The sequence below is a fragment of the Patiria miniata genome, unplaced genomic scaffold (assembly GCF_015706575.1).
Source record: "Patiria miniata isolate m_02_andy unplaced genomic scaffold, ASM1570657v1 HiC_scaffold_6, whole genome shotgun sequence".
NCBI lineage: Eukaryota > Metazoa > Echinodermata > Asteroidea > Valvatida > Asterinidae > Patiria > Patiria miniata.
This window is the reverse complement of record NW_024037073.1, coordinates 22112869-22139561: the sequence shown is the minus strand read 5'-3', so window position 1 is coordinate 22139561 and position 26693 is coordinate 22112869. Positions and strand designations below refer to the sequence as shown.

General features: G+C 42.6%; 1 protein-coding gene and 2 long non-coding RNA genes across 4 annotated transcripts in view; 2 read left to right on the top strand and 1 right to left on the bottom strand.

The window, feature by feature from the left end:
* Window positions 1-266: 266 nt before the first annotated feature.
* On the bottom strand, window positions 267-6501 carry LOC119743052. 2 transcript variants are annotated; one of them, XR_005272953.1, is made up of 6 exons: window positions 6398-6501; window positions 5405-5606; window positions 4648-4908; window positions 2652-2859; window positions 1611-1800; window positions 267-1033 (listed from the first exon to the last, which is right to left on the bottom strand). It is a non-coding gene; the product is annotated as an uncharacterized LOC119743052 (long non-coding RNA). The 2 variants fall into 2 exon arrangements; XR_005272954.1 differs by lacking the exon at window positions 4648-4908 and having other exon boundaries at window positions 6398-6496.
* A 244-nt stretch (window positions 6502-6745) lies between these two features.
* Window positions 6746-12836, top strand: LOC119743053. The gene is made up of 3 exons (XR_005272955.1): window positions 6746-6927; window positions 11782-11965; window positions 12795-12836. It is a non-coding gene; the product is annotated as an uncharacterized LOC119743053 (long non-coding RNA).
* An 81-nt stretch (window positions 12837-12917) lies between these two features.
* LOC119743051 (tRNA (uracil-5-)-methyltransferase homolog A-like) overlaps window positions 12918-26693 on the top strand; it is a 31677-nt gene continuing 17901 nt past the window's right edge. The window contains exons 1-2 of the mRNA XM_038219384.1: window positions 12918-12952; window positions 22719-22868. Coding sequence (XP_038075312.1) covers window positions 22819-22868 — 50 coding nt within the window. The 5' untranslated portion in view covers window positions 12918-12952; window positions 22719-22818. The remainder of the gene's footprint in view (window positions 12953-22718; window positions 22869-26693) is intronic.

The following is a 26693-nucleotide window of genomic DNA, read 5'->3' as shown; positions in this document are numbered from 1 at the left end:
TTCAATGTTAATCATAATTGCATCGTTTATGTTTCAGTAACAGATATAAAGTGTTTGAGGACCTACGTGGATCTGGTTGAGCCTACAATGACACACATTCACTGAGCGGATTCGGGAATGCCCATCAAGAACTCGAAAAGATAGGAGAGACCAAGGCCAGTTTCTTTGGTAAAATTTTTCATTCAGGTCAGACAAACTTCCATGAAGACTCAACTCATTAGTTCAAGTCCCCCCCCCCCAACTATGCCCTAAGACAACACTGAGTGTACACTGTTTACAAAATATGTCCGGTTTTATTTAGTTAAGTGGCTTTCAGGCTGTTAGTTCTCCCACATTTTAATAGTGGTCCCTCATTTGACATGTTGTCCTCAAATGTTCTTTTGTCAAAGCCATCGGGGCAGAGTATTTTTGGCGTGCTGTTGGAAAGAACCAATTTCAAACTTTTGTTCTTGTAAAAATCCTGTTGTGTGACATCACAGCCTGTATTGTGACGTGGATGAGTTCTACCTGATTGATAAACGTGACCCGACTCGGAGGTGGCACGTCTTGGTGACAGTCCCTCGCTTGTCAGTTGGTATGGAATGTCATTTGGTGACAACTGAAAGTCCTTATCCAAAGGCAAGACGTCGTTTCCCACGGTATCTCCGGGTTATCCACGATGTTGACGAGCGGCTCCGAATCCTCCTCAGACGTTATCGTCATGACGACTGTCTGCTCCATGTTCTGAAGGGTGCCCTCCGAGGACGACATCATGGCCATGTGTGAGATGTCTTGTGATTGGTCAGCCAGGTCTGGTACCAAGACTGTAGATTCAGCTGCAGATTCCTCGGGGGCTGATTTGGATAATGCGCAGGCCTGAGCGTACAGCCGCAGCTTTGCTAGATGGTGGTGCAGCAGCTGGGTGTGCTCCTCAGACATGTGTTACAGTAACTCTTGCAAAATGGCTGTCGTTGGTCAGACGTTTCAAACTGGACGTGTGAATCATGGACAGCTGCTGCTTGAGTGACGTGTTTGTGTTGGACAAATACTCAACCTGGAGGGCAAGAAGGATGGGCAGAGAAATTATTTGTTTACAGATGGAATTTTACTAGACCAATCCATTAGGCTCTGCCCCATGATGTGTAACCAATCACAACCATGACAGCACACACCAAAGTCCGACATTTATGCACTTTATGATGTGTGCAGTTGGAGCATGAATGCTTAAGAAGGCACATGTGTTGTTGCCCAGTTATTTAGTGCAACTAGAGTATGAGTGAAACCACGAACCCTCTACACAAGGATAAACGACACATCTGAGCTTGTGTACAAAATATGTGGAACGGTTTGTCTGCATATATGATATGCAGCGTCAGCGCATAGAACAACGTAGAACGTGTAGAAAATGTAGAACAATGACAACAACAGTGCACACCATGATCGCCAAAAGCTGGCATCCTGACAGAAATCCGACCACTGAAAGAACGCAGTCGCATTAGTGTGCCTGCATTAGTTTTCATCAAGGTATGTCCCCCACCTCCAACTTTTGAGAAGCCTTTGATACCTGTTGCATTCAGGGAACAAGATCCAAACTCATTCTTAGACCAAGACCAGATGGAATGCCCACTCACCTTTGTACGAAGCCTTTCTATAGTGCCTTTCATCCTGTGCTCTGTCTGGGCCCACGTGGTCCGCTCCTCCTCAAGAGTCTTTTCCAGACGTTCCTTCTCCTGCAGCAGCAGCGACAAGTTGTGCTCTGTGTAGCAAGTCTCGTCCTCCAAATCCCTTTGCTTCCTTCGTCTGGTATCTCAATAAGGACAACTGTTTACGAGAGGACAGAATGGTCGAGGGAAAGGTTGAGTAATTATCCTGGATACTGATTCCTGTATTGTAGAAAGTCCCTCGGGCCACTCCGGGTGAGGGCTACACAGAGGGGAAAGACAGGAGTTTATAGAGTAGAAATGTCGACATGTATGTTGCGCTTCAATGGGACAGATAATCTGTAGCCTTAAAAACAGGATACAGGCAAGGAAGTCCCAAGAGATGCCGTGCGTGTCAAGAACACATAATTTCATGTAACTGGGTGTAAGCAATCACTCATTTTTCAAACCTTATTCCTAACATTAGGTGGGCAAGGTGAAGGACAAATTCCAATATTTAATTAACTGTTGAAGTCCGCTTTCAAAATGTATTGCCACCCTGACTCTTTTTTTTTTTCAATTTGCTTAGAATCTTCTTGAATACTCCAAAATCCATCAACTTAAAAACACAAACGGCACACTCTGTGCACCTTTAAATTCCAATTTGTAAAATCCACTGACAATATCGGCCCTCACCCGCTCCAACCCCCTCAAAAAAATGCTGAAATTTTGGTTGTTGTTTTATTCATTTCATGACTAAACAAGCGCAGGAGTGAAGACAACTGTTTTAAACATACTGTTGTCTACCCATTCCCTTCTTCCGTATGGATTCATGATATATCAATTGTGGGGGGGGGGGGGGGGGGGGGGGGGATGGGGGAAGAATCCTTCCTTGCATCAATTGCTTCCCTCTTGGCTTTTAGTCAGCTTCTTCTAATCATCCTTCACTGCTGGTGGCATTATCCTCCCTAACCTCTGGGTAGATGCTGCAGAATTCTTGGCGGGACAGGGTTAATATTCTTACCATCTTACCTTCCCCATTGGCAGTGCTCTGGCTCGGATCATTGATGCAGGCGTACTGGTACTCGATCTACGGCTGCTGCCTGTCAGTCTGCTCATAGCTCGGGGATGATGTGTCCGTCTCCGATGGCTGCTGTGACTGGGGGACTATGAGGTGTGTTACCAGGCTGGTACTGTTGGGTGCTGGGTCAGTGTATGTGGTGAAGATCTGGTTGACATCCTGGGTAAAAATGGTGGAGTGAAGTCGTTAAGGTTGATAAAATGAGACAAAACCTGCAGGGTTGCAAAAGATTCAATTTACGACACAAACGTACAGTGATAAAATTAGGTTCACAATTAATTATGTTAAAAGGCACGAAGTGTTGGCGTTTGATATAATCCACCCAAATCCTTGTAAAACTACCATACCTGCTCACAAGGTACATAAATTTCAACTGATTAAATTTATTTCATGGTTTTTTGTTTCCATGCAGATTCAAGGGGACCATTACATTACAGGAACGGCATACTCAGTTATCTTGAAGCAGCACTGAAACTGTGAAGGTTAAAAATAAGTGCATTTTCAAACATTTTCAGCCAAAAGGGTGTGTCTAATCATTCTCAAAAGAATGGATACTTGAGTCAAATGTTTGATTGCGAAATTTATTTCAGAGAGTCTTTTGACCCTCAATCCCTAGCATGATTTACTAGGAACCATACCCATCCTGGCAAATTCCAACACCATATGGGAAACTGCGCACACACATATTTCTGACTTTGATTCTGGAGGTGTGCCAACCCAATGTAAAAGACTGTCAGTTTAGGGGTACTGTACCCATCCCGACAGATTCAAACAAAACATGTTGCTGGAGTTTGATGGGTTGAGTTCTGTTATGGTTAAAGCTATAAATAAGTCCAATGAGTTTAGGAATTCAAGCATCAGGAATTTACAACATTTTCTGAGTGAACCATGGTAGTTTAACCACATGTGCAAACATTGATCAGCTTATTACTGTTGATGCAGTTTAAAAGGAATAAATGTGTGCTTGGTCGGTTTTAATCCGAGCCGTAGGCGAGGGTAATTATCAGCACCCAGACTCCAACCAGTTTTTAAACAGAGTGATTAATACCGACCAAGCACATATTTATTCCCATTCATAAATACTTTTTCGGTAAAAGAAATCAAAACTTTTTGGTCAAAAAACCTCAATTTTGTTCAACAAGTTCACTTCATGTTTTTTAAACACCCCTCTATAGCTAAATAATGGAGTGTCTAGCTCGCGAGTAAGATGTACACAACTCCTTTTATGGAGATTGGTGCTCGCGTTCGCACGTACTGCGTGATGTCGTGCAAGACGCACCTGGAGATTGCGTTGTTAATTTCGGTCTTCTTCTTCTGTTGTACATGTATGTCCTTAGACTTGCAGCTCTGTCGAGGTGAGCCAGGCCAGTGTGTCATCCTCCAGGTTGATCAGGCGGCCGGTGTTTTGGGCAGGTGGAGATGATGTGGTCTACTGTCTGGATTGGTTCTGTGCAGTCGCAGGAAGTGCTGTCTGCCAATCCCCAGCTTTTCATGGAAGTACCATAGCGTCCGACTCCAGTCCTCAGATGGTTGAGGGTCGTCCACTGCTTTCGTGGGAGGTCTTGACCGCACACATCCTTAGGGTCGTTTATGAAGCGGTGTAGCCTAGGTAGATGGTTCTGCTGAGGTCCACCAGACTCTCCAGCTGGTTTTACCCAGGCGGCCTTAGAGACATCTGCCGATGTCGTGAGCAGCTTGTGGGCGTGCATGGCAAACAGCCTGGAGCCTTGCCGGTCTCTAGCCGTTGGATGGCCAACTGGAGTTTGTGTGCCGTGAAGTCACCAGAAAGGTTGGGATCACACCCCTGCGCATGGCGCAGCTCCTTGACTCTCGCCGACGTGATTCTAGTAAAGTTCTTGTTCATGTTGGGGAAGCGACTGTTGCTCAACAGCTGATACACGATGGAATTTGCAGTAATTGGACATTGTGTTGGGGTTGTGGACCTACCCGTGAGTTGTTGATGGTTTGCCATGCCCGACAGCTGGAATGGGTGAAATCCATCTATTCCACAGTCTCTGTCCATCTCTGCCTTCATTTCTCATAGAGCATACCGAAAAGATCATTGGCTGCTTTATCCCTGTCTTCGTTGGTCGTTGCTTCTTCATGGGTGCAACGTAGATTTTCACACTCGCCATCCCAGCAGGGGACGTAGGCCGTGAATGATGCCGTGGACGATGCAGGATCTACAACACCGCAATATTTTAAGACCTGGGGAGGGATACAGTAGAAGATTGGTTTGACAATTATGACAACAGCTGACAGCCATATGCACTTTGACAAAACATGAACTATGGATCTTTTTATATGGTTCTCTTGCTGTAACAGGCACAAGTAAGCTATTGACCTGAGTTAGGACTCTTGTTCAGGCAGGGATGCAAAGCTTTCCCCAGGACACAGTCGGCGTTTGGGCATGGCCTGTGACAATTGAGTTTATCGAACACTGATATCTGCTAAGAATAACCAGCCCAGGCATCTGTCAATTTCATAAAACTCCCACAAATGCCACTACCTTGTCCTGCTGTCCACTACCTTCAACTTATCTTAATTCAACTCACAAAGCTTTTCACAAACACGGACCACAAGTCATCTTGTAGCATGACTCATGAAGAGAAAGTGAAAACATTGTCCTTAACCTAAAACTTATTTCTTGGGATCCAGTCACAAGTATGCGAGAGCTTGGTCTTGTTCCCAAATGCAAACTCACCCCCAAAGTTGATGCCTTTATTCACGTGCTTGACCCTGTAGTGCGCCTTGAGGAGAATCTCATCAGTGAAGAGACTGTCCTGGGAGCAGAATGGACAGTGCAGATGCGGAGCCTTCATCAAGGAGTGGCTACACTCCCTGTCTGTGCATTGTATGGGCGTCCAGTCTGCCTCAGCGCCTTTCATTCGCACTGATGGATGCGCCTACAGTTGCAAAAAAATTGAGACAACCGTCAAGTTTACATGTATGATGTAAAAAAAAAAAATGTAAATGTATGAAACGGCAACACCAATTAAATCTTCACAGAAGTTTTCAAAGTGGAGAGGGGGAAACAAATTAGGCCAAATAAAAACAAAAACATGTCTAGCGTCCCCGCCTGCTTCCTTTTTGGAGGCTGCCTCCTTAGGTTTTTTTTTTTTAAACCAAATTTTTTTTAAGTTTTCAATAGTGACATCAGTTTGGCATCTTACATTGTATCTGTTGCATCATGAAACTATAAATACATTTCAATTTAAAGCTGGTATGTAATTTGCCAAGTCCAATGGCGGCCATTAAAAAAAAAAAATGGCAGCCATCTTGAAAAATAGCCCGGTCGGGCGACCATTGGGGAGGACCAAAAAAAAAGAAGGGTCTCCCGCTTCCTTTTTTTTTTGAAAAAGCAGGACCCTAACCTAAGCATATTCTTTTTGGAAAGATTCCCACATAGGCCATCACTTGTCATCCTGTGCACAATGAGACTGGTCTGAAAATATTTAAGTGTTTTCTCAGTAAATACCCCAATAAATTCCCTGCTAAATTTGACATACTTTCTGATGGCTGATAGGTCGCTGAAGGAAAACATTATTGATGGCCAGATATGGGAATCTTTCCAAAATATTGTGAAGTGTCCGGAAACTGGGCGATTTCACATTTTGCTTTTTGTTTAAAAAAGTCATATGACGAGGTGTCCAACTTAAAAATATAAATAATTTTCCAGAATATCTTGGGTACCTACCACATGAATAGCCATATTCAACAACTCCTTTGCCTTGAATAATCACATAAATAAATTCTGGGGCAAAATAAGGGGAAAAACTAGTGTTAAGCGTAAACAGCGCCCTCCAGAAAAAAAAAGAAAAATGTGGGTTTAAAGGGTTTTCCAAAATTTGATTCATTCCCAGTGCGGCTTGTTCTATTAAACCAATTTGAAGAAGAATAATTATGTAATTTCCACACAGCTACTCAGAAAGCGTGGGGTGTCAAATAAGAAGAGACAAATAGGTATTATTGGGCTTCCGTTACGGGAGACGCAGGCATCTCGTTAAAAAAAGAAGGATGCCAGTTCAATGATGAAGCTGCGAATCTGCGACGAAGGCCGAGGTTTCGAAACAGCTTGCATGTGAGGGACACATGAGGGCAGCATTCAACAACATTACAACATAAACACGCGACTCTTGAAAATCTGGCGCTACCCGTATTCTTCCGAGTGGCTGAAAACTTTCTTATTACGTCAGTATCAGTACTACAAGTTTGTTTTAATTAAAGGTAACATTAATTTGGTTGTTTTTAATAGCTATTGGTGAAATCTGCATTATTTTATTTAGTGAAACGTACTGCAGAAGTAGCCGTCATGGCCGCACTGCACTCCCGTCATGCCCGTAGACGCACTGGCACTGCGTTTATCAAGCGTTGTATCATTGTATCTAATTCGTCATGTGTGTTCGTGAAGAGTTTGAGATGCTGGAAAAAAGTCCACACTGGGCCACCACTCATATTCCTTAATATGACCTGAAAAGTACCAAACATTGCCAAAAGTTGTAAATCTGATGAAGAAACAATTTTTTAAGGAGAGCGAAAATTCTTTGATAATACGTGTTCTTAGTGTCATTGCCCATAGACTTTGTGCAGGAACTCTGAGTGGTGGCCCAGTATGGAATTTTGTTCGACCACCCCAACTAGTTGGCAACATTGAGAACATATATAGGGGTACTTCTGAAATCAGAAGGCTTCTCTCCGTCTGAGAAGCCTTCTGATTTCAGAAGTAATATAAAAAGGGGTAATCCTTATCTTTAGGACACTTCTATTTTTTTATGAGTTCTAGCTGTTCAAAACTGACTTTTGCAGATGACTGTCCATTACCAAAGTGACTTTTGCAGGCTAAAGCAGCATTTTTCCCTCCGATAAACTCATGTTTGTTGCAATTTTGAAACACTTTCAAAGAAAATGTGACTTGCCTACCGTTTTTTGCTGTCAGACTTGAGTACTCCTAGAACAATCAGGCTCCACGTAGTGGAGCCTCATAGGTTCAGAACCCCGCAAAATTGTTGTCAGCACAAAACACTAATTAAGTACAAAAACGTCCATCCCAACCAAGCCGTTTCCCACAGAACCGCTAGGCCGCTGCACAGTTTGCCCCTAAACTCCGTACAATACCTCATGACATACTCACGCTATGTGCACCCAACAAACATCGGTGGATTCTGTCGGTTTTTTGCAAAAATGATGGAAAATATGCCCTTTCTGCACTGAGCCAACCTGACACTTGAAATTTGCACGCGCGCAGAATGATCGCAGTCATTTTCGGTCCGATCGCTCGGAGCGCGCCGCGGGGGGTATGGTATAGGAGCGGAACGATAGTATGCGCATGCGTACAAGTGCGAGTACGTACCCCGCGCGGCGCGCTCCGAGCTAAACGAACCCGAAAATGACTGCGATCATTCTGCGCGCGTGCAAATTTCAAGTGTCAGGTTGGCTCAGTGCGGAAAAGGCATATTTTTCATCATTTTGCCGAAAAACCGACAGAATCCACCGATGTTTGTTGGGTGCACATAACGTGAGTATGTCATGAGGTATTGTACGGAGTTTAGGGGCAAACTGTGCAGCGGTTCTGTGGGAAACAGCTTGGTTGGGATGGACGTTTTTGTACTTAATTAGTGTTTTGTGCCGACAACAATTTTGCGGGGTTCTGAACCTATGAGGCTGGGGGGGGGGGGGGGGGGGGGGGGGGGCTAGGGGGGGGGGCTGTAGCCCAGCCAAAATTTTGTCAAGCTCCCCCCCAAAAATAAATTTCGTAAAAAAAAATTGCATTAGCAAAAAGAAGGATTGTGATGAACATGCGAACGGTCTCCCCCTAAAGAAGAAACAGCTGTGACAAGGATGCATTAGTTAATATAGTGTGAATGATTTTAGGATTTTATTGGTGCTCCCCATTGAAAATATGGCATGAGCCCCCCCCCCCCCCCCCCCCCCCCCCCCCCCCCCCCCCCCCACCTATTCCAGACACCTATAAGTGTCTGGAGAAAAATACCGGTCAACAATTCAGCACGCCTCTCTGAAAAAATTCTGGATCCACCGTGCTAGCCCCCAAAAATATTGGTTCTAGAACCGCGCCTGGCTCCGAGTGAACCGAAAAATCATAGCTGGATCATATGCGAGCACATTTCAAGTGTCAGGTTGGCTCAGTGCGGAAAGGGCATATTTTTCATCATTTTAGCCTAAAACCGACAAAATCCAGCGATGTTTGTTCTGCGTATATTTCGTGAGTATGTCATGAGGTGTAGTACGGAGTTTAGGGGCAAACTGTGCAGTGGTTCTGTGGGAAATGTCTGCATTTTGATGGATGTTTTTGTACTTAATTAGTGTTTTGTGCTGCAAACAATTTTGCGGGGTTCTTCATCTACGTGGAGCCTCGTGGAGCCTACGTGGAGCCTCATAGTTCTAGGAGTAAAACGTGAGATGTGCCCATTGTATTTCTCACAACACGAGTGAAAGCCCAACACAATGAAAGCCCAACACAATGAAAGCCCAATGCTGATTGGCTGCTAAAACAAAAATGAGTAAAACATTTTTTTTTGATCAGCCAATCAGCAGTGAGCTTTTACATTGCATCTAGCTTTCACATTTGCCATCTTGGTTTTTGAGTCTGTTTTCTGGTTGTCGTCGTCTTTTAGTTCTACCCCTTAATTTCCCTCATAAACAAAGCCCTGCCCTCTTTCCACAAAATTAAAGTTTTGATAATAAAGAAGGTGTCATTACCACCTGTTCAGATGTGTCAAGAAATATCAGAATGTCACTTTTTAGTGTCATTTAGTCGGCTGTTTTGATGAGTCTTTCTAATATAGGAATGGGTCCTAAATGTAAGGATTACCCATATAGGTATGTCATAGATAAAGGGCAGTGTTTTTAATAATATATGAAGAAAATTTGGGTGTAAACTGACGACGACAACGACAAAATGCAACACGAAAATAAAGATGGCGATCACCGCGCGATGGACCATGTGTACCATGAGCACACAAGTCGTGCTGCACGACACCAACTGGCCTGTAAACGCGTAGGACAATCGTAATTTCTACCCCAAGAAACTTTTCAAAAATTGCCAAAAATGTGTCAAAACATTGAGAGAAGTCTGTTTAAGTTGACAATGTCATTTTTTAGAAATAAAAAACATTCTTGATTCTAATTTGATAAAAACAAAACAGGGGCCCTACACTACACGATTGCCCTAATTTTTCCCTTCAGTGACCTATCAGCCATCAGAAAGTGATAATAGGCCTGTGTCCTAAACAGTCAGATTTAGCAGGGAAATGTTGAAGTAGGCCTGTATTTGAAATTGAGAAAACACAGAAATTTTCGGACCAGTCTCAAACGATTTGTGCTCAGGGTGAAAAGCGATGGCCAGATATGGGAATCTTTCCAACCCCAGCTCCAATGCTCATCGGGAATTCAACATGATATGAGCTGGTGGTAGTCCAAGTAACTTATCGCTTTTTCAACATTCAGACATGGTCTGGCAAGCAGGTCACCAGACCATGTCCGAATGTTAAAAGGGCGATAAGTTGGGTCCAAGTTACTCGGACTAAAGCTGGAGGCACACATCTGGTTTTTGTCCAGCAACCAAAATATGGCAGGGGCCGTAAAAAATGGCCTCGAAAAAGCCATTGAAATCAATTTGTTTCTTCATATTTTAGTTTAATAAAGCTAGTTTGAGTAACTCCAGCTCCAATGCTCATCAGGAATTCGATATATAGCGCTAAAACTGTGTTGTGCAGACACAGGAATACATGGGAACATGGGAATCTTATGCTTTCAAGGTTTTGCCACCTCAAGAGACCTTTATATTTTAATACTTATATTATTTTTAATTTCTGTCATGAAGAGGAAATTCATGTGTTTGAAATTGATACTAGATTCTAAGAGACCCTAAAAACGGGACTCTCTGTATAGGTATGTATCACAATATGGTCCTTTTCCCCTCTATTAATCCCAACCCAGATTGTGATACAGATACAGAGAGTCCTGTTTTTCAGGGCACCTTAGAATCTACAACATACTTTTAGCTCCATGCAGCTCTATATGTCGAATTCCTGATGAGTATTGGAGCTGGAGTTACTCAAGCTAGTGCTAAGCATTGTTCTGTTTCAAGTCAACCATTTGCTTCGTAAATGATTGCTGCATGGCGTGAAGTAAGTTTAATCTTATCTGGGTTTGGATAATAGGGGAAAAGGTAAAGTTTAGTATAGGCCAAATTTCACGGCCTCCGCCATTTTCCAACTGCTGGACAAAAACTAGATGTGCCTCCAGCTCTACATGTCAAATTCGTGATGCGCATGGGAGCTGGAGTTTCTCATCTCCATCTTGTATGGCAAGTTTTCAATACCTTAATTTTTGGGTCTCTCATAGACAGTATTGAGAGTCCCAAATTTTTGGACTAGAGTTTCTCAAGCTAGAGCTGGGGGAACAACTATTGGAAAGAGTTCCACACCTGGACATCACTTGACACCCGGTGCACAAACCCTATGAGACTGGTCTGATAAATTTGAATTTGAAGTGTATTCTCAGTAAAAACTTCAATATTTTTCCTGCTAAATTTGATTTTTAACTTGTAATCCCTTTCTGATGGCTGATGGGTCACTGTGGGGAAATATTAGTGATGTCCATGCAATATGTATGGAATTCTTCCCCAACTATTTTTTCCCCAGCGGTCAGAAAATGGCGGAGGCCATGAAAAACTGAAATTGTCTTTTTCCCCCATTATCCAAACCTAATTGAGATTAAACTCACCTAATACAATGCAGAACTCATCACAGAGCAAAGGATCGGCTTGAAACAGAACTACACCGACTAAAAGATGGGGGAAAATGATGATTTTGGTGGCTTTTCAGATAGAACCGTTGCGTCACAGCTGTGTTGTGGCGACATTTACAGCGCGCATCTAAAACTGGTATGGTAACTACATGTACATCATGCTGCATAGAGACATGAACACGATATGGTTACCGTACTAGTTTCAGGTGCGTATTGTGATTTCAAATTTTGACCCCTCCCCCTAGATATCCCACTGGTCATGGCTTCCAATAGTTTGCAACTGCTTTATGTGCAGTTTCTTTATACTTCCAGTGTGTTTTGGGTCCAACGTAATAACACCAAAATGGATGAAAAGCAGGGAGCAACTTCTGATGATGTCCTAACTGGGGAGGTAACGTCAACCACAGTTACGGAGGGTGATGTTGTCAAGATGCCAACAGATGTGGCCATCACTATGGATGCTATTCCCAATGAAGATAAGGAGGCAAATCCAAAGGTGACTTGTTATTCTTTTACTTGGCGAAGACGTTTGCCCCTTTGCCAGGTCAGCTAAGTGTAATCCCATTCGTGTGATTTTGTCCATTCTTGCCAATTGCAAAACTTGATACTTTGAGCCACGAGAATTAAATTCGCTTCAAAACAGTTTCATTGTTTTCCGGTTTTTTTTTTACATTGGGGGATCGATGGTTCAATTTCATAAAAATGTGCACCCTTTTTTGAAGTGTCAAACTTGTCAATTTCTGATGAATGAATGCAAAGTTTACAAAGCCATTCATATCTTACAATGTTCTTTTGATCAATTAATTAATCCAAAACACATTAAAAAAAGGAAAATGAAATATCAAAATATTATGAGGCATGAACAAAGTGTCAAGTATCAGAAAGCCATACCAGCTCAAATACCAGAATGGTGATAGTTGTATAACATTATTTGTGTTTGGTAGTGTTGAATTACACACACAAAAGAAAAGCGGCCTAAATGAACTTTAAAAATAGGTCATTTTTGGGAACCATCCAAATTAAGATATATACAGGCTTATCTCTAACTTTACAAAGACATTCATATTTTGTAGCATTCATTTTTCAATTATCCATGGGTTCGTTACAGTGTATACATGTATGAAGACTATTGAACTTTGGAATACTTTTTATTCAAAGTTTGAAGTTTATTGATCTGTTTGATAGTGTGAACTGATTTTCTCGTGCAGTGTCTCACTTGAAAACTCATAATTAAACTCAGAAATATATCATGCTTTAAAAATTAAAGTAACTTGATTTTATCTGATTGGTGTTGGTCTTTTAATTTGTTCGTTTTTGTCTATCAGGTCTTGACCCACAAGAAAACCATTCCACCAGCACCTCTGACGCACCAGTGACTGGCGCTGCCATAACGGATCCTTATCACTATCTGACGCAACAGCACTTCACCTCAGAGATCTTCAAGATTGAGATCCAAAACCTCCCAAGACATTTTGGATTTGCGGTGAGTTTGCTCTCTAAGCATTCAACTCTCGATAATGATAATACAGTTTGTGCTCTATTAAGAGTTCATGATGTTCTCCATGGTGAGGATTTCTCAGGGTCTTTTTGTAATTTTGTATAACAGAATTTAAAGGCCATTGGATGAATTTCACTAAAACCTGGAAATATCCTAGCCGGATGTCTATATGAAAGTAATGGTAAACTGCATGTAGAAAGTTGTAATCTTTTTTTTCAGTGCACTTTTTACAATGCCTGTACACTTTAATAGTTGTTTCTACTGTTGCTGTGATATCGCTTTAGGTATTTCACATTTACAGCTTTGTGATTTTCTGTGTAACTTGTGAAACTAAAATTCATTGCTTTGAAAATGTACATGTACACATAGCAGTTTGTTGTTAAAGTATCTGACTGACTGCCTGTGCCTCGTGCACAATGAACAAACAGACACATCAACCTCAACCAAAACACTTTGTAACTTTTTGTCCTTAAACAGCAGTGACACTGAAGTTCCAGCTCATGACATCACTGCATTGCTCATGAATATGCAACTTGGCACTTTCTTACAAATATTTAAAGCCTGGAGTATCGTAACCCTTCATCAACTAAAAACCTCAAGATCTGTTTCAAACGCACTTAAGTATCTGCAGTGGAAAATATAGGGTTATACATGTACAAATGTAGATGTTTGTGCCAATTCATGTAGATTTTCACAGATACAAAGTTTAAAAACAAACCTCATTCAAGTAACAGTTAACATGTATTTGCCTAGACACTCATTTTCAAGTATTTCTGAACCACTTGCATGCAAGTTTTTCATGTGCATGTAGCTGATAGTTATCTCACACTTGGTTGATTATTTACAATTTGGTTCATTTTCCAATACTCTGTGACCACACTTTTTACACTTCACTTGGGCATCTACTCAAATAATCAGCCCCAATATTGTCACTTCCCTTGATAGCTTTCACAGTGAATCTATATTGCTGGAGGCTGAGTGCCCATCTCATGACTCGACTGTTATTGACCTTTGCAGTTGTCAAGTATGCCAAAGGGTGGTGGTTTGTTTCTACAACAAAATCTGTTCCATACAAGTACATGTGGAATTTGGAAATTGCCCAAATCAATGCGAGACATTCTCTCTCAATGATTGCATACGCGGGCTCTCTTTCAAGTAGTTTGCGACTTTCGTAGCACATGGGAAATAGCATGCCTCCATCTTGTTGCATAAGAACTGCTCCTATTCCCACATCAGAAGCATCAGGTCTAAGAATGTAAGATTTGCTGTGATCTGGCAGATGCAAGATAGGCGCAGATACAAGTGGCGCTTTCAGCGTGCTCAATGCATGTTCCTGTGCCTCTTCCCATTTCACATGATTTGTTTTTCCTTTCTTAGTCAGATCTGTATTCAGCACTGCAATGGATGAAAAGTGTGGAATGAATTTGCGATAGTAATTCAAAAGGCCCATAAGTGTTTTCCAGCAATTTTTTCATCATGCGTATGAAAGTAGCCGGTGCATTTACCGTTCCAAGAGGTAACACAGTGAATCGGTACAAACCCTCGGAGGTAATGAATGTAGTCTTATCTTTGTCTGCATCAGTAATCAGTATTTGCCAGTCCCCTTTTGTGAGGTTTAATTTCGTGAAAAATTTCGCGGTGCCTACTTGTGCCGTGAGGTTTTTTGGATTTGGGATTGGTTCGGGATCGGAAATGGTGACTATGTTTAGTTTTCGAAAATCTATGCCAAACTGATTTGAGCTGTCTTTCTTTCGCACTTTCGGTGAGGCGTACTTCGACTCTGATTTTTCAACAACACTGAGTTTGATCATGGTATCGATTTCCTTCTTGATTACATCTTGATTTGAAAACGGTACTGGATACGCTTTGGAGTAGATTGGGTCATCCGTTGTGAGTTTGACATTATACTCAATGTGATCTGTGCAACCAGGAAGATCGGTTAAGACGTCGGTGTATTCTACGAGCGTTTCTGTCAGTTGCTGTTTCTGTGCTTCTGTTCGAGTCTCACAGATCTGCACATCTTGCCAAGTTTCAGTTTGTGTTATTGGTAGTAGTTTTACCTCCATCGTTCCTTCTTTGATCTCATCATCGATTACGCTGTGGCTAACGTAGGTGAGACTTGCCACGGCATGGGTGATTTCTGGTGTGTTTTGGGTTTCTGATCGAACTATGTACTTTTTGAGGAGATTTATGTGAAATGTACGCAGCTTACCGTTCATCTCGATACAATGTCACGTTGTGCAACTTTCTGTAATACAGGAAAAGACCCTTTCCATTGCATGAGTAATTTGTTTGCGTCAGTTGGCAGGACAACTAATACTCGGTGGCCGGTATCAAACTTTCGATCTCAAGTACGCGCGTCGTAGTATTTCTTATAGCGAGTACTGGACTTCGCGAGTTCTTCTCAAGCTAGTTCGCAAGTAGACTCTAGCCGTTCACACAAGTCTATGACATATTGGTAAGTTGTCTTTACCTCTTCATCTAATTCTTCTCCAGTCCATAACTCTCTGAGGATAGTAAGAGGACCTCGTACTGAACGACCGTACATGAGCTCAAAGGGAGAGTACCCCGTGCTCTCTTGCGGAGATTCTCAATACGCAAACATCAGCGCAGGGATATACCGATCCCAATCACGCGGTCTCTCACTGCACATGCGCCTTAACATTCGTTTCAGTGTACCATTGAATTTCTCAACAAGTCCATTACAGATTGGATGGTAGGGTGTTGTTTGCAGTTGTTTCATTAACATAAGTCTGCCTATTTCTTTCATTAGATCCGAGGTGAATTGTGCGCCCATATCTGATAGCATTTCATTTGGATCGCCCATTGGAGTGAAGATTTCAAACAAAGCTTCCACTACGCGTTCTGTTTCAATCCTAGGTAGGGCTACGGCTACCGGATAGCGCGTTGCATAGTCGACCAAAGTCAGAATGTATCTATTGCCTCGTTCCGTGATGGCGTGAATTGGTCCTATTAAGTCTATGGCTACTCGTCTAAATGGCGTATTTATTAAAGGTATTCTACCTAGAGTAACCTTGCCGACACAACCTTTCGCGACCGTTCTTTGGCATATGTCACAGGAAACGCAGTATCTTCGGATGTCGCCTTGCACGCCTGGCCAAAAGAAATTTGCAAGTACGCGGTCTGTTGTTTTCTTGATACCGAGATGCCCTGCCATGGTGAAATTGTGTGCATGCCTCAATACCTTCGAGTGCATTTTCTTTGGGAGTACCAACTGTGTGATTACACGATAGTTTTCTGTCGATGGTGAAGCCAATTCATGGTAGAGTAATCCGTCCGAGATGAAATACCTAGTTTCGTTATCCTTACCAGTTCGTCGGCTTTGACCTGTTTCCGCGAGGGTCAATAGCTTTTCCAACAACGGATTTTCATGTTGCGCTTTAATTATTTCCGTACGAGATTCGTAGAGAGATTTTGCACTTCGAGAAATTTAAGATGACGCAAGTTCGTGACTTTCTTTAGCTTTTGCGCTCTTGTCTCAACTGCAGCTGTTTTCTCGTCGCAAGGGCTTTGGCATTTCTGTTCCGGTGTGTCATTTCATTTACCTGACCAACTGGGATCAGGATCACGCGGGTCTCTAACACCTGTTATGTTTCCCTATAAGATCGTACAAGGGATTTGGCATACACAATGCATTCACGGTTCCTACAAAATACAGCGAATCTATTTCAATACGCGCGACTGAAACATTCCGTGTACTGTCTAGAAGAACACACTTTTGTTTTGTCTCCAACATTTGTTCCTTCTTAACTGAACTCTGTTTGACGACAACCGTACTACATCCGCTATCACGGAGAACCTTAACCGTTTAGTTGCCTTACTGGAATTTGATTACCGATTGTACACGCGACACTAATCATGGGGACTTCATGCCCACAAGACAGTTTCAAGTTTTCTCCTATTTGACCTGCACATTCGCATAGTGATGACTTTTTGGTTATGCACCCAGCAACTTCTTGTATTTCTTGCCCTGTTTCTTCGTCGGTTCGTTCTGTTACTTGCAGATTGCAGATTGAGCTAGATAGCCCTATGAACAAGAACAATACAAGCACTATCAAACTAATCCTATCACAAGTGCGTTTGTGAGGGGAGATTCCAGAAATACCTAACTTACGCAACAACAGCTTGGTTCCATGTGACTTAGTGCGCGTTACACAATCGCCAACATGACATGACAATCTGTCTATAGGCATCGCAATTTGGGCTTCTCAATGCACGCTGCCTAGCAAGGGCTTCCATAAACCACCTTGAATATCTATCCTGTATAACCACACACCTGAGACTACCGGCTTTTCTCAATTTGTTTTTTCATTTCCCGGACGAGCCCCCATTTGTCACATTCCCTGGTTTGCTCCTCCCCAAGAAATATAACCCTCAGTAGTCTGGTACACCGTCACACAAAATGAATTGTCAATTCACTTGAATGAATTGATAATTTATTTTGTGTGATGGTGTACCAGACTTCTGAGGGTCATATTTCTTGCGGAGGGGCAAACCAGGGAATGTGACACTGATAGTTGGTTACAATCTGTTCTTGGCCTGCACATTACTGATGACACAGGAAGTATTGACAATTCCCTACTTTAAAGTAAAATACGTTTCTATTCTTGATAATATGCTGTGAACTTTTCTCGTTACTAGTAAGGTGTTTCATGGTAATATGCGCCAATCACAAGATGGAATTTTTGCAGATGAAAATCAAATTCCCTTCTCCGACATATATACACTGTTTACTCAGTGTGTTAAGGGCCTGTCACATTATATGCGATCTCATAGGAGACCTTACGGCGACCAAAAATGTTTCATAAATTTAACAATCGCAGCGAGGACGCAAGAGAATGACAACTTTCTGTATCAAAGAAGCTCAAGCTACGCTCATACTGTGCTCTTTCCACGCTTACGATGCGCTCAACTTGCTCTCTATGCACCCCTGTCAAGCTCAATTACTCGATCTAGTCGCTGCCGCTGCGCTGTCACTGCGTTCACAATACGCTCTGCTCGCTGTTGATACGTCCTAGTAGCTCGCGTCGCGCTCTCTATTCGACCAAAATACGCTCATTTGACGTCACTTGCGCTGTATAAATACCACGACAAAACGGTCAATACACAGTCCAGTTTCAAAATTATTCTACAAGTTCACCGCATTCGAGTTACTTTCTCATGGAGACTACATCGACTGTCTTGCGCCTAGGCTGCCTCAATGCCACTTCAATATCGCACGATTCACGCTCGCACAGCGCCCGAGTTGCGTCATTGCCACGCCCTGGCCAGAGCGCAGAGGTGTTGCGATTGTTTTGGGCATGTTCAAAGACCTTGGCGCTCATCGGAGACCATTAAGACCCTCCGGTCGCTGCGATCTAGTAGTTGTTTTTGAGCCCCAGCTATTTTTCAAGGACGCAGTAAGAGCACACATAAGATCACAGACAGTGTGACAGGGGTTTTACCTCCCGAGAGAAAGTTGCCTCATACACGAACATCAATGCGTTGTGTACCGTGTGTGCGAGCACTGAGAAAAAGGAACATTGTTCTTGACAGCTTTCCAGTGACTGCTGACTCGCTGTGTGTTGTGCATGCCCTTGGCTTGGTGGCTTGCTGCTGCTTGGCCTGGCAGCACGGTGCTCTTGGTCATTTTCTGCCTGCCTGTGGAATCACATGAAGCTCAATCTGCTTCCCTGGCTGCGATGGTCGGCTGGGATTTCGTCTTGGGAAGCAACGACAGCACAGTTTGAGGAATGAGAAAGCCTTGACTACAGCTGCACGACAGTCAGCGTTAGTCAGCACTGTAGACGAGGGAATTAATTGAGCTATTGATAAGTCTGAAGATTTTCTGCAAGTTCTAGATATTCAATAGCTTGGGCAGGCAAAGTATAAGTTGTTCCCAGAGTATAAATAATTGCAGCTGAAACGTTCAGTGAGTTCAGAATGAAAAAAAAATGGCAGTATTGATGATAACCATACAGAGGACCTTGCCTGCTCGCTTGGGACAATTTGGCAACTGTGCTGATTGCTTGCACACTTTAACTACTACAAAGATGTACAAAGCAAGAGTGGCTACTAAACAGGTAGTGTTAAAGGAAATTAATCCAAAAAATGATGTCTTTAAAGACAGTCTCTGGCAAGAATATCGGAATCACACCAACAATAATTGTTGGCACCCAGAGTCCTGCTGATATCTTTGCTGCCCGAGATTTAGAGGCTTTTTCCTTGAATGTCAGAGGATTGCGCACTGCAGAGAATCTCTCAGCTGCTATGATCACTACAAAATAACTAGAAACAGCAACAAACATGTATTTGACACCCTGGAATGCTTTGTACACTTCGGATGAACACAATACAAATATACATTGAGTCATAAGGAAGAGCAAGTCAGCCACAGCCAGATTGGATAAGTAGATGTTGATGATTGTACGCATTGACTTCACTCGAATGACTGTGAAGAGAAAGACCAAGTTTAAGAGGAGGCTGATCGGTGCATTGATTTCAGTACTTAACCATAGTATTTGTTAATTTCTTTTGTGAGTCTTGATAAAAATCTCAAGGTGCTTTTCAACTTCATTCATCTCCATATCCAACATTTTATTCAGATGCAGCAAAGAGTGTTCTGTCCTATTTCAAGATCACTCCAGTTTTATACTAACAGCAAATATAAGACCTGGAGCAATGTGTAGTTGAAACAAAAAGCTTCTGCATTTGTTCCCCTTTGTGTATTTCATCTCTAAGATTTGTAAGGATTAGTTCTTTGTTTCTTGTTTTGAATGCATACTAAACCAAATTAGACAATAGAGTTTCACAGTTGACTTTGGCATAGATGTGCTTCAGAATAACTTTTTATTTTCTCTTTAAGACTTTTTTACATGTACATTGTGTAATTCGTCGTTAAGGTTTTGCTCATACATGTATCTAGGTTACTTAAAGAAAAAGTGAAATGGCACTCTGCACTTTTTACAGAGTTTTACAGCTCATAAAAGATCACAGACATAACGTAACGCTCGAATTATCTATAACTGAATAAAATTAGATGCAGATCAAAAAATGACACAAAATCTTTCAGGTCGTTCACTACGTTTTGCTTACTATATATAACTCACATATAGAAACTTGTCACAAGCTTTAGATTTGGTGTTTGGATAATCAAGAAAGACATTTAAAATACAGATACAAATAGTCACTGCATCAACAAAGATTTGAAACCATGGAATTCCTACACTCTCTTGCTTGAAATTGAAAGTGTACTTAGACTTCTGCTATCAAATGTTATACATGTACTAAGAAAGTACCCATGAACTTTTCTTTTTGTTCTTGGCCCAAACTGATGACCAGCTTTGCCAACAGATTGGCTCCCGTCCGTACATTATTGATACTGATTGTGGGGGGAGGGGGGAACCAGCCTACCCAGCAAGAACAGAAATAATGTTTGGCAGCCAATAATTTGGAATTGTAAAGTAATAATTCAATAACTAAACATGAGCTTTTTTGTGTTTGGTGTTTCATTCAAAAGTGAATAACTTTTGTATTGCTTGAAAAATAGCAGATTGGTAAAGAAATCTGTTTTCAGGATGAAACTCGAAAATAGCACGGAACTTAAAGTAAATTTAGTACTTCATCTGGCATTTGTTGAGTAAAACTGTTATGTGGTCAGTTTTCCTTGTTTTTTTTCCCTAGAAGGTACAGCATTAAAGGTTGCATGTCTGTGTAGAGTGTGTGTGCGATTCACAGTTTCAGATGGTTCTTATTGGCGAGCTGCGAAGCAGATGCCAGCCTATGTAATACCAATTTCCGTCCGTCTGTCCGGGCGCCCGTTCTGACCAGACCACCCTTGTGGGGTGATGTTCCTTTCAGGACACATCACCCCACTTTTTACACAATGGAAAAACATCACCCCAGAAGGGAATCTTTAGAAAAAGGGATAATGGGAACACAATGCTATCACCCCACAAGTCCGTCTGGCTAGAACGTCCGTCCGGCCGTCCGCGTTCAGATAAAAATGTTGAAGTTTTTGGTTCTAGTTAACTTGGGGGAAAAAATTAAATGCAGTTGTCATGTATCATCTCTAGGCCTATAACTTCAGTTAGGTTCATATCATTGCAGTAAATTTTATTAATTTAATTCAAGGAAATGTTAGAGTTTTTAATTGTTACTTGTATATGTATACTGGTATAACATGTACGTGTGTGTATACCGGTATAACATGTACATGTACACTATGCATTTTGGGAATGTGCCTGAGCTTCTGGTTTGATCTTTTAGTTTATGGGGTTGGAGTAAGGATGGGGTAGGGGAGGGTGGGGTGGGGTGGGTTGGGGATAGGGTTGGAGTTAGGGTTTGTGTGAGTAGGATGAGTAGGGGAGCTAGGATGGGTGGCGCGGGGTAGGTTGGGGTGGGGTGGGGTGGGGAGAGGGGTTGGAATACTGGGTTTGGGTAGGGTGGGGATTTGTAGGGGTGGGGTGGGAACAGGTAGGGAGAGACAGGTAGGGAGAGGATGGGCATGGATGTAGGGGTTGGGTTAGGAGGGGGTTGGGCAGGGGGCGGGATATAGGATCGGAGTAGGGGTTGGGTTGGGGATGTGTAGGGATGGGTAGGGATGGGTTGTTGTAGGGGTTGGATAAGGGGAGGGGGCAGTATATAGGGATCAGAGTAGGGGTTGCATGGGGTCAGGTGGGGATGTATGGGTGGGGGAATGGGGTGGACGGGATATTGGAATGTGAGTAAGGGTTAGGGTGGGGATGTGTAGGGTGGGTAAGGACAGATAGTGGAAGATAGGGTAGGTAGGTGTAGGGGGTTGGGGTAGGGGAGGGTACGGGTCAGGGGAGGGGGAAGGAGATAGGGATTGGAGTTTGGTTGGGGTTGGGATGTGTAGGTGATAGGGTGGGGATGGTTAGGGGAGGATGGGATGGGTGTGGGTAGGGGGTTTGGTGGGAGAGGGGGCGGGTTGGGGATGGGGTAAGGTTTTGGGATGGAGTAATTAAGGTTTGGGGGAGGTGGTGATGGTGCTGTGTCTTAATGTACATGTACATGTATACCCATTCTTGTTCTGCATTTGTGGCGACTACACAAGAGTTTTCCCATGGTAATACAAGTATGGGGAGCAGAAGACACTGTTGGCGCTGCAAAAATCCATAACTGGGTCCTAATTACCCTAACAATGGAAAACTCCCCCATAATACAGTGACGGCTAACCTATATACACATGTATTTATTAGGTAATCTGTTGACTTTTTATGTTGACATTTAAAAATTGACCCCTTCACCTAGGCACATCAACAAGAATCCTGATCCCCTTCCATCATGCCCATCCCCAACCCTACCTTCAGCCTCCCTTCCTGCCTTGGACAGCGAGCCATGGCGGCTTCGCCGTTCTAGTTTTATCTGATAAACTGTCTAAGTTGAACACATTACCCTCATTGTTTCAAGCTTAAACTTTAATTTGCACATGCACTACCAGAACTATGAACTGTAGTTAGGAGAATGGTTGTATGTAGAAAGATCACAAGTTCCACACACAATCCATTACCCTTTGGAGATACGGTGGACACAATACGAGAGCGCTATTTGGTTTAGGTCTAGTCTTTTGCATAAGTTACCCCAATATACCCAAATCAAATAACACCCTTGTATTGTGTCTGCCATATCGCAAAAGGCTTAGAGCAGTTGAGCTATTCACTTTTTCCAAAATTTGTTAAGACTCTGAAATACTGAATATGTGCTTTTCACATCTTTTCCCAATCTACAGGTTAAACAACACGGTGACTCCACTGTGGAACCAGTTGTATGAGAACCAGCTATCCACCAAACAGACCAACACCAGGGAGTTTCTGAGGAATTTATCCAAGATGCTGCAACGGAACATTGGGGAGATGTCTCCCTGGCTGAAGCAACAAAGGTGAGCTACTCACCAAAGACACGGGATGGTTGTGGGCTAGAATGGAAATGTGATCTTCGTTGACAAAAAACTGTTTCCAGACACAGTTTTCTGGCAAGTGGACTTACATGTACAGCTGCCCTGAAATTTTGTTAAAAGTCCAGAAAATGATGCCTCATTTTTCTTGAGAACATATGAATTTCTTAGCGCAACCTAAGCGACAGGCTTCCGCTGCATTTTGTGCAAAGCGGAAATCCTCCAAAAAACCTCAAAAAACGCACAATTTTGAACCCTCGATGCTTTCAAGTTCGTTCTTTCGGCAAATTGCAAGTTCATTATTCCTCTTTTTAATGATATGTTTAGATTATTTTTTAATTACTTTAAAGATCCGTCATTTTTCAAGTACAAACAGTCGGTATCTCCAATTTTACAATGCAAAAACGATGTTCACGAAAAATCGTGTCACACAACGCGGCTCATATGAACTCACAACTCTGGACGCCCTCTACCGATTTCTTACGTTCGAGCTAAAAAATAAACAGCATGAGTTTGTCCAAAGCTGATGTAAAAATGAAGTTGATTGGCCAATGTTAAAGCCCGTCCATTTCAGCCTAAAGTTTTTGCGCTAATCAGAAGCGTTGTTTGAAACTGCATTGGAACGTGTACGATCAACAGATGATAATCGACCTACTCCCATCGTTGTGCTGCCAACTTGCTGTTTCTCTCCGGTAAGTTCTCCCCTTTACAATTCCTCAGGGACTCTAAAAGCTATATGATATTCAAGCTTACAGTATAAAGATTCTCTGCATCTAAAAAAATATGAAGATACTTTATCAGAAGACATTGTAACTGTGATGTAAAAGTTGGCTTCTTATGCGATGGAAGCAGCTTTCTTGGCACGCCATGCGTGGCTTGAGCAAGGCACGCTGTGATTTCTGGCCAAGTCTACTTTTGTTTAGGTGTGATTAGACAGTGTTTGTACGTGGGTGAACAATGGTGTGCACTAATTGCACACGTTTTATTGACTAAATATTATTAAATGTAGATATTTCTGTAATGTTTGGCAGCCTACTTGAACTTGGTTGGAGGTATCAACTCAAAAAGGAACGCAATTTACTGTTTAGAAAAGGAAAAAATAAAATATAAATGTTTTTTAATTCCTTTCTTTCCTTATTAGAATCCGATGGAATTAAGGACGAAGAAAAAGATAGACTATTGTGCCCTTGACAGAGGTGAGCCCATCAAAGCTGTGGCGGAGAAGATGTGGCCAACAGCAAAAGCTGTGGTGATTTGAGACAATAGACCGCCCAATCAGAGGAAGTCAGAGCTGCCATATCTTTAGCCACATTTATCTCATTGCCAGAGCTTACTTTTGCCACCAAATTCGAACTATTTTATGTTGAAAAATTATGTATGAATATATATGTACGTATGTTAGTTGTTCCTGATAGCCATTGTAATTGTATTGTGTATTTTGATGTTTTATATTGCATGTTATAATTGTCTTTTATCCATACGCCTTGTTTGATGTGTATGAAATAAAATAAAACAGGAATACATGCAGATAATTTTTTTTTAGTAATAAATGAAGTCACCATATCAGTACTTGTGTCGCCAATTGTTTATGTTCAACAACCACTTCCTCTTATGCAGCCTACTCCCCCACCCCTGCTTTGAAAGTGGGATATTCCATCAGCTCATTGCCCTTCTTCATGGATGAACGAACACCTCACAGACCTTGTATGAGATAAGGGCACACGTAACTCTAACACCGCGTTCCCACTTGAATTGGTAAAAGGTGGATCAAGATCCGGCATTTTGGTGTGATCGTTATCTTACCGCAACGAAACCGCAAGTCGCGTTCCCACTTATGGCTTGATCCACCTTTTCGTACGGAAATGTTGGGTCCGAAAGGTCACTGAGTTCGGAATTACGCGCGCTCTGTGGGAGTGCCATTGTTGCATGGTTGCATGCTAGGCCAGGATGGGTCAGTTTTCAAACAGCACTATCAGAATTCACCGACAAAAATTACGCGAATTCACCAACATAAATCACGGATCCGTAGAGGATTCGTGCGTGCATAAATTAACAGGTGAAATCCAACAGAGCCGCTCATTGTGTGACATCACGGCAGAAACCAATGCATCGATAAGGGATTCCCTGGTTCTGAAGCTTCTCATTGGTTAGAAACGGTCACTTGATGTACTACGACATCATTTTCCAATTTTCTATAATCAATACTTCAGATTTGTCACCTCCGTACGTGCCGCGTTATCAGCACTATTCTCATCGCATACTTTTTCCGTAAGCTTTTCCAGGATTCTGTGCCAAAGTGAAGTCTTTTGGTGAGTGCGGACTCAGAGTCATTTATGGATGGAAAAATAAGTACAATTTCAGGAATGAAAAAGGTTTAGTAATGGACGAACACGCAACAAAAATAAGGCCTATAGTGTAGTTTTAGGATACCACGTGCGCTTTTGCATGCGCGGTGCTAGCCCGTAGTTCAGCGGTTGTTTATTGTGCATGTTGTATACGCTGGAAATGTTCACATGAGCTACACGCCTGAAAACGTGTTTCTTCGTTCATGAGACCGCAACATTTTCGCGCCACTCGTGCACCGGGCGGATGTTAACAGGTCAAATTGCCGGATCAGATCCACCTTTTGCGTTCCCATCTGATCGTGATCCGGCAATTGCCGGATCTGATCCACCGTTTCCCACTTGATCCACCAATTGGGGGATCTGATCCACCTTTTGCCAAATTGCCGGATCAGATCCCCCAATTGGTGGATCAGATCCGGCAATTGTGTGTAGTGGGAACGCTAACCGTTATAAGGTGGATCAGGATCAGATCCACCTCTGGACCAGGATACAGATCCCCCAATTGGTGAATCAGATCCGGCAATTGCCGGATCACGATCAGATAGGAACGCAAAAGGTGGATCTGATCCGGCAATTTGACCTGTTAACATCCGCCCGGTGCACGAGTGGCGCGAAAATGTTGCGGTCTCATGAACGAAGAAACACGTTTTCAGGCGTGTAGCTCATGTGAACATTTCCAGCGTTTACAACATGCACAATAAACAACTGCTGAACTACGGGCTAGCACCGCGCATGCAGAAGCGCACGTGGTATCCTAAAACTACACTATAGGCCTTATTTTTGTTGCGTGTTCGTCCATTACTAAACCTTTTTCATTCCTGAAATTTTACTTATTTTTCCATCCATAAATGACTCTGAGTCCGCACTCACCAAAATACTTCACTTTGGCACAGAATCATTGAAAAGCTTACGAGTATGCGATGAGAATAGTGCCGATAACGCGGTACGTACGGAGGTGACTAATCTGAAGTATTGATTATAGAAAATTGGAAAATGATGTCGTAGTACATCATGTGACCGTTTCTAACCAATGAGAAGCTTCAGAACCAGGGAATCCCTTATCGATGCATTGGTTTCTGCCGTGATATCACACGTGAGCGGCTCTGTTGGATTTCACCTTTTAATTTATGCACGCACGGATCCTCTACGGATCCGTGATTTATGTTGGTGAATTCGTGTAATTTTTGTCCGTGAATTCTGATAGTGTTGTTTGAAAACTGACCCATCCTGGCCTAGCATGCAACCATGCAACAATGGCACTCCCACAGAGCGCGCGTAATTCCGAACTCAGTGACCTTTCGGACCCAACATTTCCGTACGAAAAGGTGGATCAAGCATAAGTGGGAACGCGACTTGCAGTTTCGTTGCGGTAAGATAACGATCACACCAAAATGCCGGATCTTGATCCACCTTTTTCCAAATCAAGTGGGAACGCGGTGTATGGGCAGATGCACAGCATTTGTTG